The sequence below is a fragment of the Plodia interpunctella genome, chromosome 14, assembly GCF_027563975.2.
Source record: "Plodia interpunctella isolate USDA-ARS_2022_Savannah chromosome 14, ilPloInte3.2, whole genome shotgun sequence".
NCBI classification, from domain to species: domain Eukaryota; kingdom Metazoa; phylum Arthropoda; class Insecta; order Lepidoptera; family Pyralidae; genus Plodia; species Plodia interpunctella.
Genome location: NC_071307.1, coordinates 1,255,541 through 1,274,396, shown reverse-complemented (window position 1 = coordinate 1,274,396; position 18,856 = coordinate 1,255,541). Strand labels below are relative to the sequence as shown.

The 18,856-nt window shown below is 32.8% G+C and overlaps 1 protein-coding gene across 1 annotated transcript in view; it reads left to right on the top strand.

The window, feature by feature from the left end:
* The window catches only part of LOC128675567 (potassium voltage-gated channel protein Shaw-like), a 174,906-nt gene that overhangs the window by 10,809 nt on the left and 145,241 nt on the right, over window positions 1–18,856 (top strand). The window contains exon 2 of the mRNA XM_053755049.1: window positions 11,613–11,762. Within this exon, the coding sequence (XP_053611024.1) occupies window positions 11,613–11,762 (150 nt within the window). The remainder of the gene's footprint in view (window positions 1–11,612; window positions 11,763–18,856) is intronic.

The window sequence follows — 18,856 nt, the reverse complement described above, 5'->3', positions numbered from 1 at the left end:
TAAATCGATAAATAAATAATTGCGTTCAACGCAGATATTTGTTATTCAATAAATTAAAATAAAACTTAAACTCCCAAAAGAGGTTGCACATCCTTTGTAATGGAAATGCCACTAAAACAGAATAAGTACCAATAGAAATAGTCTCCTAGACAACCTCAAATTTGCCCGGACAACCGACCCGGACGGCCGACAATTTCCGGATTTTCCGGACGTAAAAAGTACACCCTACTCAAGAGATTTACGTTGTCTTGTCCTAGGCGAGCGACTGAACGCTGCACACATCGCTATGCGTGTATGATTTATAGAACATATACCTCAAGTAGATATCTGATAATGTAATAGACAAGTAAGTAAAGTCGGTTTAACGGTACACATATTTCTGTAATTTCTACTCAAAAATTATTCATATCTATTAAGATACACTAGCGACCCGTGCCGGCTTCGTTTGGGCAAACCTTTAATAAATTATACATTTAAACCTTCCTCGGAAATCGCACAATTTATTTAAAAAACCCGCATCAAAATCCGTTATGTAATTTTACAGATCTAAGCTTACATAGGGACAGACAGCGGAAAGCGACTTTGTTTTGTACTACTAACTGCGCCCCGGGGTTTAGCTCCCGTGAGAATTTCGGGATAAAAGTACCTTATGTGTTATATTCTACCCGTGTACCAAATTTCATAACAATCCGTCCAGTAGATTTTACGTGAAAGAGTAACTAACATACCCACACACATACATCCTCACAAACTGTCGGATTTATAATATTAGTAGCATAGGATAGGACTAATAGGATAGTGATAAAAAACGTCCATACGGTACCTTTACCTGTGGAACGTCAATTATATTAATTTTGATCTTGAAGCATTGCGCCGCGTCGCGTTGCCTTGCCTGCAACGTTTGTCAACTATGACGATAAGTAAACGAAAAGTGAGAAAACAACTATGTGTGAATCTACTGAATGAACAGACAGAAATGTGCTGGCGTCATCAATCATTATTATGTATTAATATATCTAATATACCACTTTTTAATCGATAAATTATTTCATTCATCAAAAAAATATATGTATAATAAAGTCTTTTCACTCCATTGCGGTCAGTATTTTGATCTACAAATACACTCAATCTTTTAAACCTACCAAATTCATTGGAGAAAACGTCGCTATTATCGTAATAGAGTCCGGGGGCCATTTGACGAGCTGGAGAGGACTATACCTATCTGTATAGATTCCAACCATAGGGAAGTGTCATCATTAACAATATTAGGGAACCTTCAACGCGCCATTTATCCCCATGGCTTTCAGTAGCATCATTCGAAGCACAGACGAACACGTATCATGTTACCAAACATGTATTCTGATCTTTATGCCACGGTAATATGGGCCAATTTGCAATAAACTTGGGTGTGTCATGTACGGTCGACTGTACGTTCTGGGCTTAATTCTGGCGCAATCAAAAAATATTTCGAGTCGTTGTACCCAATTCTCTTTTGTTTCTGTGGTGTTCATATTGTGGGTTGATGTTTAAAGTCATTGTAATTCTCTCTCTCTCTTTTCTGTATAATTGTGGGTTGCATTCGGGGTTGTGAAGCTACGATACTCGAGGTAAGAGTAAAAATTTGCGCAGCTCAGAGTTTGCATGAAATAAGCAACCTTAAAATGGTTATGTTTGGTTATGGTAATGTTTGGTTGTGATTTCACAACCGGCCGCCCGCCGGTTATAATGGTTAACATCTGGCAGGTGGGTATAAATGGCCTTCGGGAATGCTATTGTCGCCTATTAGCAGGCTGTGTCTCGCAGTCAGCTCGTACAACATCCAAGGGAGGACACGGAGTGGTCCTATTCTTGGGCGGAACCACACACCATATTAAATCATTGTCATCATGATTAGCCAAATTTTTTACTTTTCCATGAATTCTATTATAAACATACATAGATAAAGTTAAATAAAATTGGTAGTATCATCTTAAAGAACGAAAATATACAGCATTAGCTGCGCCCCGGGGCTTCGCTCCTGTGGGAATTTCGGGATAAAAAGTCTATGCCTATGTGTTATTCCAGGTTATATTCTACTCATGTACCAAATTACATAACAATCGGTCCAGTAGATTTTGCGTGAAAGACTAACATGCATACACATCTTCACAAACTTTTGCATATAAAATATTAATAGGATTATATAAGCTAACTAATCTATAAGTCAGTCTGTCTACGGTTTCTCGGCTATCGTCTACGATTTCAGGCCACGTATAATTTTTCTCGTGATTAAGTTTGTTGTGTGCACTGCCCCAGATTTCCCTGGAGGCACAAGAGATTCATTGGCTAACGAAAATCACTGTAACTTGGTGATCCACGAACTTACACGGTTATAACCTCACTTTGTTTATTGTGTCTGGATAAACCCTAGAGAATAAGAATAACAGTTGATTTGTGGGAGTTCACTTTCTGGGAGACTAAAAGAAATATAATTTTAGGACCTCTAAATGGAATACTGGACCACTGGATATAAAATAAACACGGTGATATCACTCTGTCGTTTGATTTATTTAAAACATAATCTTAAATTTCAAAATTATATTTATCTGGTAAACGTGGTCAGTTACATATGCAGTTATAATGCAGGTCTTGTTGCTGGCCATGCACATGGAAAACAGAGATGTGTAATGAAGAAAAAAACAGAAATATTTAAAACTATTATTTAAAGAAATAACAATGGTACATCACTATACATAGTATAAAACAAAATCACTTCCCGCTGTCTTGTATTTCTTTATGTATACTTCAATCTTACTACGCAACGGATTTTGTTGCGGCTTTTTTAATAGATGGTATAATTCCTGAGGGAAGTTTTAGGTATAATACTACTAATATTATAAAAGCGAAAGTTTGTGAGGGTGTACGTCTGTATATTTGTTACTCTTTCATGCAAAATCTACTGGACGGATTGTTATTAAATTTGGTAGGTACACAAGTAGAATATAACCTGGAATAACAGATAGAAACTAAGTAACGGCGGACAGTAGCTTTTTCTTAAGTATATCATAAATATTATCATCATCAGAACTTAGGAGCTAAGCTCTTGTCATTGGAGTTGCTTCCATTCCTTTTTTACGTTGTCAACTTTTCCACTTTTTGATACGAAACGATCATCGTTCTTACCTTTTTCTTTAATTGTTTAATAAATTTGGTTAGGTCTTGATTTTCCTAGGCTTCTTTAGTTTACGGGTAGAATATACCCAAGAATAACATATAGGGTACTTTTTATCGCAAAATTCCCACTGGAGCGAAGCCCCGGGGCGCAGCTAGAAATTTATAATGGTTTCACCCGAGCAAAAAAATTGTTTTTAATCGTTAATAATTAGTTAATTACTATAAACTTGTAATGATTTTTTTCCCATTTGGTATGTCAAAATTATACATTAATTACACTACTAGGTCTATCAACATTTATTCCATTATTCCTAGGAAAATCAATCATTCAACGAAGAAATATCCATAAATTTTAGTATAGAATTAAACACATAAATAAAAAAGTATTTCCTACGATATTGTAGGTCAAGCCAAATTTTGTCCCCAGCGTTTTTTTCACTGTAAATCCTTTATGCTAATCCCTGACCTTCGTGACGAATGAGACGAAAAATATTCTCCGTCACAGATTACACAATACTAGGTTTCAGTTCCAAAAAAAAAATCTAGAAACATGAGCCGGGATTGTGTTGTTTAAAAATGATTTTTGGAGAAAATATGAAACAAGAACAAAACTAGGTTTGTTTACGAAATTTACCATGAAAAATGTAAATAGAATAATAGTTGAGCATAACAGAATTATCAGAATTATCAGAATGTAATTGATGACATTACAATAACTATCACCTAACGTTAGTTATCTGTATATGTTATATGTTTATGTCGTTGATGTGCCAAATAAAAAACAGAAAAGTACCTAAATTTTATTCTAGATTTTGTAAAAATTTGCAATAATGTTTGTTTTCTCTATATTAAAACAGGGCTGGACTCAGGGCATTCTTGTAGTAAATCCGACAATAACCGCATTACGATAATGGAAAGGAACGTAATGCAATGGTCAAAGGAAACTGAAAAGATCTTATAGCAATGGAAAATGAACTAAGCTGTTTTTTTTACTTCATCTTATGAGCACATAAATCCATAAGACATTTTCCAAAAACATTAACCGACTTTTTATTCAACACACAAAATCGTGACATAACTTGACTGGGAAGTCTGTGCCAAGTTATGAAGTAATCGGCAATTTGATTAATAGGGCATTTTAAATAATATTTGTGTTGAAAATGGCAACGATTTTCACTCAAGCATTACGCACAAAATAATCCATAAAGCTAAAATAATTATTGTAAAAGTGTGATCGAGTTCGAGAAACTCTCCAAATGGTTCATTCAATGAATGACCTTTGACGTTTTTCTGCCTAAATTGTCCTTGTATATGAAATTGATTAAAGATATATTGTACCACTAGCAGACAGTCCAGGCCATAGCGCTTGGACTCTCGGTATGATGTTCCATTTTTGTTTTTTGACGACCTGGGTGGCGCAGTGGTAAAGTTCTTGCCACTGAACCGAGAGGTCCCGGGTTCGATCCCCGGTCGGGTCATAATGGAAAACGATCTTTTTTTGATTGGCCCAGGTCTTGGATGTTTATCTATATATGTATTTGTTATAAAATACAGTATCGTTGAGTTAGTATCCCATAACACAAGTCTCGAACTTACCTTGGGGCTAGCTCAATCTGTGTGGTTTGTCCTAATATATTTATTTATTTATTTATTGTTACTCTAATTTTTACACATTGTTTTAGACATAATATTAAATATTCTTATTAGTTCTATTGTACACACATTTTTGTGGAATGCAACCTTGAGTATAAATCCCTGTTTTGTACTTTTCGTTCAGTAATAGTTGTGATCTGTTGTGTTATGTGTGATAATAAATAAATAAATAAATGTTAAAATAACATATTCTCCTTTATTTTCAATTGATTTTATTTCATTGTGGAAAATAGGTTACAATGGACGTTATGTATATCTTGTTCTCGAGTGTTCTCGATACATCTCGAATACGTAAAAATATATTTATAACCATATAAGTAAAATCATATACTTATATGTTGAATACGTGTTGGAATCACAGAGATTAAAATTAATTGGTGAAAAGAAATGTTTTTGCAGACGGGAATTCCGGACATATTTTGATAGTAACATTATCATTTATGTTTATTTTACGTTCATACATTACATGTCAATGTGAAAATTGTTAATTCACTTTTACTTGATCAATATCTTTTTAAAAATTTGTAAAATTTCTAAAAGAAATCACTTCTTTTTTTTTCCTCACACCTACTGAATCATTTCATTACAACGTGTTCGAGTAACTCTACAAATCTATATATATAATAAACAAGCGTTTTTTACTAATCAACGCCCAGCCTATACCATAGAAGCTATAAACGCAAAATTTGGGTAGTAGCTTTAGGTTATTACGTAGTGCTCAGATAAGAAAGAAATTTTCAAATTCCGAGCTCTAAAGGGGTAAAAATCGGGGGTAAAGTTTGTACGAAAAATAACGAAAATCTTTACTGATCTACTTGAAATTTTACACAAATACTATGCAATAAAAATAATGAAACCCGTGTTTCAGGATTTCTTAGAATTTGACCTTTAGGGTAGTTAAATGAGGGTGAAAAGAAATAACGAATAATCCCATTCAAAATTTCGTCAACTAAAGACATGAGTAGACAGCTCAGCGGTAAACACCATTGAATTCACGTTGTTACTGTTGATGGTTCGAATCCTGTGAACTTCAATTATTTTTGATTAAATCTGATCATCTATAGGGTGATTTCTGTGAAAGTTTTATTATGTTTTTAACCTAGGGAAGCAGGGACGTGCTGCTAGTATCCCCTACCTATAGTGTGATTATGGCTCCCCTACCTATAGTGTGATTAACAGCACTCTATGTTCGTTAGAGTGTTTCCGACTCTGACGTGCCAATCCTGAGTGTTTGCTGAGAATGAACGTGCGGGCTTTATATTAACTTGGTATAACTGTAAATAAGGCTTAAAAGCTTTCTCATTCAGTGACTAAGTATATCTTCTTAATAATTAAACAAAATATTATTAACAATTTGTCTAACAAGATTATTTGTTGGACAAATTAAAAAACCCCGACTTTCAACCGCATAAAAATTAGCTATCAAATAAAAAAAAACGCATCCAAATTGGTTCATCCGTTGATGAGCTATGGTGCCACGTACACAGATAGACAGATAGACACAATTAGCGGTCAAACTTATAACACGTCGGAGGTTTTGCGTCAGGGCTTAAAAATCACATAGGTATATTAGTCTAGAAAAGATTTTGACAGTGAAGTGATTTCACTTCACTGTTTTCCTTCATCGGAAGCAAGTGGTGGTTTAAATTACAATATGCAAATCTAATATGGCACGAGTAGAATTCGAACCTGGGACCAGAATAAACCTGTAACGGAGGCAGTTGTTATTTCATATACAGATAACATCTGACAATTCCGTCCCTTTCAGTAGACCTCCACGACCGGAGTAAGGATTGCGTACTTAACGCTGATATAATAATGACTTGCCATTAGCGCGTTACGGCTAATGGAACGGCCTTGGGGCCCAGGGGCCATTTTTGATATGAGTCGCCAAAATCCGGTGAAATATTATGTATGTGCAAGCGTCTAAACTGAGGTAGCTTCTGGATATATATTATATTAGATGTTGCCCAGGGTTTCGCTCCCGTGGGAATTTTGAGTTAAAATATATAATCTATCTAATTAATCCTATAGTAATCTTGGCTAATGTAGGTACCTGTCTAATGGTGAAATCGGTTCGGTAGTTTCGGATATTACCCGCCTCAAACATACAAACTCACAAACGCTTACCTCTTTATAATAATAGTATGGGATGTACACGATTTCATAAATGTTAGGTAAATTATTTACGAGTACGTTCTAAATATTAAAAGAAATCTTTTTGAACTTCATTTTATGTGAGCGCACATAAAATGAAGTTCAAAAAGATTTCTTTTTGTATTGATTAAAGTGAGCGAAAATATTTTGTAATAATAACGCATTATATTATTATTACAAAATATTTAGTTATTGTTATTTCAAATTATTTTTCTTGGCTTTTTCTTAGCCTTTTCGTTAGACGTCGGTGCTCTGAGATCTTTTAAAAATAAAATTTATTTATTTTAGGCATTGCTACACACACTTTATTTCTATATTACTAACAGACGGAAAATTATCTTTGGATCCGTTTTATCTTATACCGAATATTTAAAACAAATGAAGAAAACAAGGTAGGTACCTACTATTTTTAATAACGACAGAAAAATACAAATAATTCAAAATTTTAGTAGGTCCAAAAACAATTATCAGATACTAGATGTTGCCCAGGGCTTCGCTCCCGTAGGAATTTTGAAATAGAATATAGCCTATAGCAATCTTGGATAATGTATCTTTCTAATGGTGAAAGAATTTTTGAAATCGGTTCGGTAGTTTCGGAGATTACTCGCCTCAAAAATACAAACTCAGAAATGCTTACCTCTTTATAAAATAGTATAGATTATTTCTGCTAACATCTGATCTCCGTCAGGGCCGCACTCGGGACACTAACACTGATACAATAATGATGATCCATAACCACATTATAGTTAATGGAAGGGATCTGACAAGGACAAAAAATGGTTTTCTTTTTAGGGGTTTGTTGGTTATGAATATTTTATGTGCATCCCCTATCTCTGTTTTGGTCAAATGGTTGGTAGGAGAATGACATATATAGCGTTAAGTCCACCATTTGTACATATTATTTTGTAATATATGCAAGAAAGTTTTTAATAAATAATATAATTAATTATTATATTTACATCGTTGTTTTGCTCGTTGTAAGGGTTGTGACGCCGCGAAGACCAAGGTCAGCTTAATAAATAAATTAAAAAAAAATGAAAGATTTTATTGTAATTTTACTATCCTGTCTGGCGTCAACCCTCTTTAAAAACGCTATTGTTGCCTTTATGATACGAAAGCTATAAAATTTGTCACTTGGACATATCTCCGTTGTGGTTCTATTTGAGGGCGGGACCACACGCCACACATATTGTATTTTCTATCAATCAACAAAACAGAGAGAGCTTAGTTCCACTTATTAATTCTTACGTGTTACTCACTCCTTCCTAATCTTTGAGCGATTTTGACAAAACATTATGAAATTAATGATTACAATTTTGTAATCATTGATCATGATTACAAAGAAGAAAGAAAGTCAATTTATTTGGTACACAAGATATGCCACTAAATTAAAAAAGATTGTAACTTAAACTAAATCACAATTTTAATGTTCCAAATTGGCTCCCGGCTTACAAAAGATACGTGATATATAATTACAAGATAATCATAATATGATGATGATAAGATTAATGATTACATTGCGATATCTGATCATTTTATTCTTGGCATTGCCATATAAATTTTTTAAATAAACCACTAATATTTTAAGGCGATCGAAAAGATTGCTTTCAGAGATAATGTGGTACTTAAATCAATAATTCACCAAGGGAAGGCTTGTATGTACCTTTGCCCTTTGGACCCAGTTTCATTATCAAAATATTATAGTAACCCCAATTTTCTCTATAACTATAATATGCATTGAGGTATCAATTCAGATCAATTCTTAATTATTGTTTGTAGTCACTGATACGAATCAAGGTAATTTATAGTAAACCGTAGTAGAGGCGAGGCAGCGGACAAAAAAGCTTTTTTGCCCACGGTCACCTCCGCGTGAATTTCTCTGAATTTCACCTCCATTAAAGCCATTCGATTTTTGAAAAAAGTAGCTTTTTTAACTACACAACGGGGTTTTTTTAACTACATGCATACCAAATTTGTATATTTATGTTTGTGTATACTTCACTTGTCAAAAATAAAACATTTATAACATACAGGAACAAAAAAAAACAGTTTATTGTTTATATACAGGGTTACTGGTAACGCAAACGCCAAACCTCCTAAAGACTACTTTGGTACATCAAAACAAGCAACTTTTATTCTACTTCTAGTGATTTGTTTTTTCGTATATAAAAAAAAACAATCTCATTGTGATTCTACACATCTTAATTCTATGTAATAGCCAAGACGACAACACGAGACAGTGCAGTAGCGTTATGTAGCGGAATCGAACACGGAGTTAACGTTTTATAGAAACAACAATAAAAGTAAAAAAGGGGAAATATTTGTATTTATTACGTTTAGACAAAAGTCGTAGTATAAAAGATGTTAGTCTCTATGTACCACGCGCAACTTTGGAAGGTTTTGCGTTAAATACCTGCATGCATGTCCGGAAAAATTTAAACTTATTTAAAAAAGTTGGTGATTACACTGATAGAGCCTTACGTAATAAAGATAAATTGTCTGTCCCCGGGCATCGGTTGGCCAAAGTTAGAACGTCTTTTGTTGGGAACTGTATCCGTTTTTATAACAAATTGCCTAAATGGATTCTTGATTTGCCGGATAAAAAATTTAGAAATTATATAAAAGAAGTACTTTGTAAAAAGGCATATTACAAGTCTGATGATTATGTGAACGACAATAATGTTTGGCCCAAGCATGGTGCAGTATCCTCATAACATATGTAATTGATTTATGACATTATTAAGTACGTTTTGTACATTTAGCTTTTTATTTATTATGACGTCAATAAGTGATGTATATCATCCTAAATTGAATAAAGAATTTTGAATTTGAATTTGAATACCAATAACCCTGTATATTTGCATCACTTGGTATAAAATTCGCCTTTGAAATGTTTTTGTAAGAAAATTAAACAAATATATATATTTAGGAGAACTTTGTCACACAGCATTTGCCATTCAACGTCGAGCAAATATAGTATCTACATCAACAAACAACATTTACAAAAGATCTGGTGTGTAAAGGGTCCGACCCTCTGAGACCCTTCGTCAGATTCGGGTTCATTAGTAATAGTGATCCCTATAGTGCCAATATCCTATTATGTTTGCAAGGTCCAGACTTCTACGAATATTACAGTTTTACAGTTACAGAATTCAGTGATTTTCTTCTTAGCAAATGTTATTGCTAAGACTGGTTTTTCAAGTCACTGAATACCTATTATTATATGTATTTATATTATATTATTAAACAAAGTCATCTGCCGCGACCGTCTGTCTGTCTGTTCGCGATAAACTCAAAAACTGCTTAATATTATACACTTTTTCTTTTATTACACGTCACGTCATATAATTTATTGTTTCTTACGCGAGCGAAGCCGTGATGGGCCGCTAGTATTTTTTATACCTCTATAACACTACACATAAATATAATCATAAACTAGTTACGGCTGGCCCTTTTTCGTTATCAAGTTTACATCAAAAAAATATCTATTATTTGAATATGTACCTTTTAGGAACCCCTCCAGAACTATTAAGTATTTGCCATGCTGGTTAAGACGACCACCATATAGTAACCACTGTAAATCAGTGTGCAAGTTTCCTTGCGATGTTTTCCTTCATCTGAGGCAATGTTGAGAATTAATGAATTCGTAATAATTGCCATAGCTGTCGATAAACAGCGATTATGCAAATCGTTTTCGCAAATAGGTCACATAAAATTTGCAAGATTTGATTAGTCAAAACTCGCAACTTTAACTCTAATCTCTAAGTTCCCTAATCTGGGAACTTAGGCTGCCTTAAAGTATTGTAAAATGCAAATTGAATGGCGACGAAATGCTAATTGGAATAGACGATAATGATGAAGCTGACTTGAGGCTCCACCAACCCGCACACTAGAGACACCAACACATTGAAACAATTTTTTGCATCGACTAGATTTTTTGAACAAATTAGAATTTTATTTCATTTGGACAAATCAGTCTATCTTCGATTGCTGCACCCATCAGGGTCCTTAATTGTGACACTAATATACTTGTAAGGACTGTTACTTAAATTAAGAATGCAAATAAAGATTTGAATTGAATTCTTTTATATACTCGAAACCTGTTGCCAATCCATTTAATAAATTGTGACTAGACTGTATAATAGAATAACATACTACTTTTTAATAAAATTATTTTCCTAGTGTAGGTAGTACAATTTGTTAAGATTAATATTTAGTTTTTGCTAACAAATATTTATTATTTTAGTAGGTTTTTGTATATTCATGATTATGTACATTATGTACTTCCCAGTGTATTTATTTTATTTATATATTAGTTGTGCTTACTGTTTTTAGATGGACTTTGGTGTACCACCTTTGTTATCTCTGTTTGGTCTTTGTTCTGAAGACAGAGGACTTTCTCTTGTCACGATCCTGACAAGTCTCACTCGCTTCCTCTTTACTCATCACTCTCTTCGATTATGGGTGCTCCCAATATATCCCACATTTATAACATACATATTACAGATAAAAGTCGAAAACCCAGGTCTATCTTAAAAAAAAAAAATTTTCAATCTAGACTTGGCCGAAGATGTAGTGCAGGAGTCGTCGAAAATGTCTTCATCATCTGTGCCCTAGAGGTTGGTTTAATTAAACTAATATTCTTTCAGATACGAGACCTACAAGGCTACGCTGAAGAAGATCCCCGCGACGCGGCTCTCGCGACTGACGGAGGCGCTCGCCAACTACGACCCAGTGCTCAACGAGTACTTCTTCGACCGCCATCCGGGGGTCTTCGCGCAGGTCCTCAACTATTACAGGTGTGTGGACTGAATTAACCCCCTTTTTACCCCCTTAGAGGATGAGTTTTTAAAAATCTTTTCTTAGTGCACACCTAGACCACATAAGGAACCAATGTGCTAAATTTGAATTTAAATATGATATTAGTTTCTAGACTCATCGGTATAGGCTGTGTGTTGATTTATTAGTGAATTCATTGTCTTCATAAATAAACAATATTGTCTCGCCTCTGTCCCATCAAGGCAGGATTTAGAGATTTCCTCCCTGTTTAGACCTTCTATGATCTTGACAAATCTCACTCTCTTCCTCTATAGGTATTCATTTATTTATTTCTTCAGAATTTACAAGTAAAATAAGGCCAATTAATGAATTCACTTGAGATTTATCAGTCCGTAGCGATCCAAGAACCAAATCAGCGATAATTACATAACGCGAAAGAAAGAAAGAAAGAAAGAAAGAAAGAAAGAAAACATTTATTTGCCAAAAACATGAGTACAAATAGTCAAAATGAATTAGACCTACACGTTTTACCGAATATAGGTATGCAAATATAATTAAATAAAGAGGAGCATGCTATCCACTACAAATCCAAAACAAACTATAATGAACTATAATGTACTATACTAGCCCTAAATTCTATCCGAGTCTATCATTAAAGAAATCATTTAAAGTATAATAACATTTATCAGTTAATAAAGACTTGAGGTGCTTTTTAAATAGATTTAAATTTAAGCTTTTATATTGATTTGGAATTTTGTTGTAAATTTTCGGTGCCATACATACTATGCTATTACCGAGTAAAGCAGTTTTTGATGGGTGCATGCATAATCGATAGATATCTCGATGATTCCTCAATACAACATCAGCTAGACGAGGGAATAAATGAGCATTGGTTTTCACAAATGTTGCTACCTCAAGTATGTAAAGTGACGGAAGTGTAAGAATTTTGTGTTCTTTAAAAAACGGCTGACAACTATCAGTGCTTTGGAGTCTAAACATTGCGCGAATACAGCGTTTTTGCATTTTAAAAGCTATATCCTTATCCGTCGAATTGCCCCAAAAAATTATTCCATATCTAAGTATTGATTCCACTAAACCATGATAAGCTGTAAGAAGCGCTTTTATGTTTAATTCATTTGAGAGTTTAAATAGTACAAACGCCGAACTACTAAGTCTTTTACTAAGACCATCTATATGGGGTTTCCAGTTTAATTTAGAATCTATAGTTAGCCCTAGAAATTTTGTTGAATCAACTTCTTTCAACACATGGCCTTGATATTCTATTTTATAATTTTCCGTATCAAGCGGTCTTTGACTAAAATGCATTATATTGGTTTTGTCAAGATTTATCTTTAAATTATTATTATCAAGCCATTCAATTATGCATGTTAAAGTTGCATTAATATCTAATTGATAAATATTTACATCATTACATTTTATTGTTACCGTGCTATCGTCCGCAAATAAAGTCATATTATGTTTGGTAGTGTTTGGAAGATCGTTAATATATATTATGAAAAGAAGGGGCCCAAGCACACTACCTTGTGGAACACCATATAATACAGAACGTTCAGTTGATAAGTAATGTTGTTCCGATTGTGTTTTAGGATTGAATTTTGAAATTTCTGTTAACTGTTTACGATTAGATAAATATGATTTTATTAAATTTAACACATTACCCCTAATTCCGTACGCTTCTAACTTGTGTAATAGTATGTCATGTTGAACATAGTCAAAAGCTTGTGTCATATCACAATATATAGAGCATATGGGTTTTCTGATGTTAACTTCAGTTAATACAATTTTCAAAAAATCATAGATGGCCATATTTATATTTTTATTACGACGAAACCCCTTTTGTTCATTACACAAATTTTTTTTATCTTCAAAATAGACGTTTAATTGGTTGGAAAAATGTTTTTCATAAACCTTTGAAAATATAGAATTTAAAGCTATAGGTCGATAATATTGCATTAGTTCTTTGTTATTTTTTTTTAATAAAGGTTTAATTATGGTAGTTTTTAAGTCTTGAGGGAAAACACCAGCTTCTATACTAAGGTTTATTAAGTGACTAACATGATGACATATATGTTCATTTACAGCTTTGAGTATTTTGGTTGAAACACCATCATACCCAACACTATCCGTATTTTTAAGTTCTTTTATAATTTTATAAACTTCCTCTGGTGAGCATGGTGCCATAAACATTGAATGTTGTCTATGGGTAATAGCAGATATGGTATTGGCTCGACTTCTTTTTTCTGGTTTGATTTTGTCAATGAAATAATTATTAAATGAATTAGCTATTTCCTCTGGATTTGTTATATAGTGATTATCAACTTTAATTCGACTTATTGTTTCTTTTGGTATGTTTAGTCTAGCTTGATTTATAATTTGCCATGTGGTTTTTGATTTGTTCTCGGACGTCATTATCTTATAATTATTTTGACTTAATTTTGTCAATTTAATAATTTTTTTAAACTGTTTCGTGTATCTTTTGTAATTTATTTTATTATTAAGAGTAGGCTTTGTTCTAAACTTCCACAAAAGACTTCTTTTCTTTTTACTACAATTTCTTAATCCTTTGGAAATCCAAGATTGTTTTCTATAGACATTGACTATAATCCGTTTTTTAGGAAAACATAAATCATAAAATAATATAAAAACTTCTGCAAAACTGTGATACGCAATATTGGGGTCCACCGTATTATATATTTCCGAAAAACTTAAGCGTTTTATGCAGTCTATAAATTTATTAATATTTTCGACACTGTAATCTCGCACTGTTCTACGCCAAAACTTAAATCTTACAGTTTTTATAATAGGCAATTTAATAAGCTGAGCTGTGTGATCTGACAGACCGAAATCTAACACTTCCGTTATACAATTCTTTTTGAAATTATGAGCAAAATTATCAATACATGTCTGGCTTACTGGTCTAGTGACTTGTTTCAATGCTAATTTTAAATCATAACTATTTAATATACATTCAAATTCATTTTTTTCCTTAGTATTTTTCAGATTATCAATATTAAAGTCACCAGCAATTATTAATTGTTTTTGACTACATTTCGATATACCGTTTAAGACTTGTTCCAACTTTTGGAAAAAATCATATATATTTTTATAATCTGGCACCCTATATACACAAAGAATATTAAGTTTATAATCAATTAACTCAACCGCACAACACTCGAATGTACTAGGAACACAATATTTTTTAACATTTATTTCTCTCCACTTATGCTCTTTCTTCACTAAAATACACGCTCCTCCTCGTTTGGAATTATTTCTACCGTAACAAGCAGCTAAATTATAATTATGTAAGTTTAGGAAGGTCTCGTATCCAGTCTCCATGAAATGTTCAGTTATGCAAATGATGTCTACGTCTATTTTCTTATCAATGAGTTCTTGTAAAATAATGCAAAGCTCATCAGATTTATTTAATAACCCTGCAATGTTTTGATGTAAAATGTACAAAGCCTTAGTCTCGAAAAAATGAAGAATCCTCTTCTGGAGTATTATTTTCTAGTTGATTATTATTGTAATCTATATCTTTAATAAGATTTTTAATATCATTAAATATTATGCGCATTCCATTATTAGTTACAATTCCTGTTCGTAACAGGAATGTTGAATAATCGTAACCTATATTTTTATTTGAATCTAATATATAAGCATATCCATGACTATGTACATCCAGATATAATAGGTTATTAAAATTTTCAACTCTCCAATTAAACATATTATTTATTTGACTATATTTGTATGTGGGAAGACAAATAATGATGTTGGTATGTGTCAATTGTTGTAACATATCTCGAATGTAATATATGATATTAAAATAATTTTTAGTACTTTTAAAATCTTCATCTCCGATCATAATAATACAGTAGTCATTCTTATTAAAATGTGTCAATTTCGATTTGATGTCTTTTAGTAATAATTTAGTGTTGCCATTTGTAGTAAGGTAATGACATATGTTATATGTTTTTAAGGTTTCTCTAGCAATTGAAAATATTTTATTCTGTTTGTTGCTGCTTAATATACATATTTTGTTTCTATTTTCCATTTTTTTTATTTTCGTGTTACTACTTTTGGAGCTTGTTTCACATTGATTTTTTGAGGATTCTGTTAATTCTATGTCACTTGAAATTTTTTGTGACTCTAATTCATCTGAAACTGTTTGAGTTTTATTTTTACGTTTTTTGTTTTTCTTTTTCGGCGATGTTTTACGCAAAGTAACAGGACTACTAGCATTGCTATTATTGGCATCACATAAATTTTGTAACTCTTTGTTAGCACGTTTTAATTTACTATTTTCTTGATATAGCCTACATATTTCCTGTTGCGCACATTGTAATTCTGACTGAACAGTGGCCAAACGTTCCTTTAACTGTTTCATTTCATCTCCTTCCTCATCTGATATGCTTGGTAAGGTATTACTTGAATTATTATCTATTTCTAAGTTTGACACGAATATATCATCAGTTTGACACTCTGAGTCAGATTTCCTGCGACGAAACGAGTCTAAGAAGTTCATTTCAAATAAAATTGTTAAATTTATATATATAAAAACAGAGTTAATTTATGAAATAGGTAGGCTTTAACCACAAAATCTATTCTTATAACTATAGATAATTGATTAATATTATGAATATTAGTGTTATTCTAACTATGCCAATTGATGGCGACCTTAGTCCAGAAATAAATAAAATATGATAATGAATATGTTTGTTATAACTTTAGATCCTTTACTTTCAATTTTAATACAAAGTAAATTCTAGTAAACTGCATCAAAAATATATGTAAGTATTATTTCGTTCAATTGTGTACCAATATAACAGTTTCTGTTTTTTAGATGTGTGGGTAGAAAAAATATAAAATTGCAAATCCGTGATTGAACAATGAACTCCAATCGTATTTCTATGTGTGCTATAGGCTATAATATTCAATAATTTATATGTAATATGGATGGATCTGACCTTATCTCGATGCTTTATCAAACCAAATCCAGTGATTACTTCTCCGTACAGCCGTGGCGTCGTCAGCAGCAATGACGAATTTACGCGCGTCTTGTTTAACACAATTTTTGTTCTATTTATTTTATACACCTAAGTCACAATAACACTTATTTACAGTCTCAGACAGTTAAATTTCAAGATAATTGTACGTTTAAAAAGTCCAGTTCTTTGTGAATAATTAACAGTTAGCAAAATTTTGAAGGGAAATGTCGATAGATATCGACGCATGTTTTGCATTACATTAATTATATTAAATTTTATATATGCATTTTAACGCTTATCACCAACTTCATGCAGTTTTATTCAAATTCAAATTCAAAATTCTTTATTCAATTTAGGATGATATACATCACTTATTGACGTCAAAAATTACTTAAACTAAGTCTACTGCCGGCTTCCAAAGCGCAGGTGAAGAAGAAGCGGCGCAACAAACTTCACCGCAGCATTTTCTCCAAGGACGTCAATTAACAAATATAGGTCTTATAGCAGTATCTGAGTGCTTCCTATTATATAGTAAGTTTTTAAAATGGGATGAATTACATAGGGTAGAATATTTTATTCACTGTACAGTTTTTCACTTGCTCAGATTCGTCGATTTCCCGTTTTACTATCGTCTGTATTTCTAAATTGCAGCAATAGCGGCGTATTTGCAATGAGTTTCTGTGTTTTAATGTCGACTGTACTGCAGGTAGATTCTAAACATCTAAAATCTTATTTACGGCCATTGCATGACTATTATATATTCTAAGAAGCTACGTTTTATGAAGCTAAATGGTCGAGTTGGGATTTCAATTTCATTACAAAGCCGTCACTAAACCGAAACGGGTTTTCAATTTATTTAGAGAAGCCATTTTGAGACGAGGTCGCCCATTAGGTCGAGACCACAATCTTGTTGCTATTTAAGTGTTTTCTACAATTGACCTTTGAACGACTTGTGAATATATTCTGTGCCTTTGTGTCAAAAAAAAAAACAGTTATTGCCATTGTTTACTGTTTTACATTAACGTCATCATTATTTTCTGGGTATATCAACCAGCTGCTGGGTATACAAGTCTCTCTTTTTTCGCACCAGTTCCTTCACTTCTCGGACCCTATTCTCAGACAATCTAAGTGAACGTAGATTGTCTGAGAATAGGGTCCGGGTCCTGAGCTTAATCAGGTTTCTTCAATGTTATCTGAAGATGTAGCACTAATTTTTCATTTACAAAAAATCGGAACTAAAAAATTCGATCGAAATCATCGTTCGATTGAACTTTTTCATTTGTAAAATTTGGAGTAATTGAAATGGGGAAAAATTATGAAGTGATGAATTTGGTCTTTATGTCAGTCTCATCCATTATTTTCTTGTGTTACAACAAATAATTGTATCGACATTTCTTACTTTTGAAACTGAATAAAACTGTAATAAAATAGCATAACAGCCACTTTAAATCAGTGACAGATTAAATCCCTAAACTATAAAACTAATTCAAAAACATCACACTCATAAAGTTGCAGGTTCGGTCGGTTGCCGCAAGCAAATAGAGTTTATTTCGAGTCAGATCAGAGTTAGCCGCAGCATTTGAAATGACTTGGCGAATATAAGTGCTGTATTGTAAAGGAAAGGATCACAATCATAACCTGTTTTGATATACCTTTTGACTATGTACATTATGTACTTTTATATATTATTAGAAAGAAAAAAAAAACATTGTAAGAAACAATAATGGTAAGCCGATCTGGCATGATAGGGACCAACACTGTTCAAATGAGTTTCTTTCGGCATTTCTTCTCAGCAGTGGTCGTTCCGAAATGCCAGTAGTTTGTAGCTTGTGAAAAATAACTATAAATATAAAGATTGACGAGAAAAAGTGCCTGTGAAGGTCTAATTTCTGAATAAATGATTTGAATTTGAATTTGAATTTGAATTTGAAACCAAAAAAATATATTATCATTCTCTCTCTCTCTCTCACACACATGTAAGAGATTTCCCGGTTGCATGTGACGCCCTAAAGCTCAGGGTAAGCGTAAGAAATTGCCATTAGATTTGATTGAGATTTTACTGAACGCCCAGACGTCTGACGTCCAAAGAGCTTATCGTGCGTAGCTGT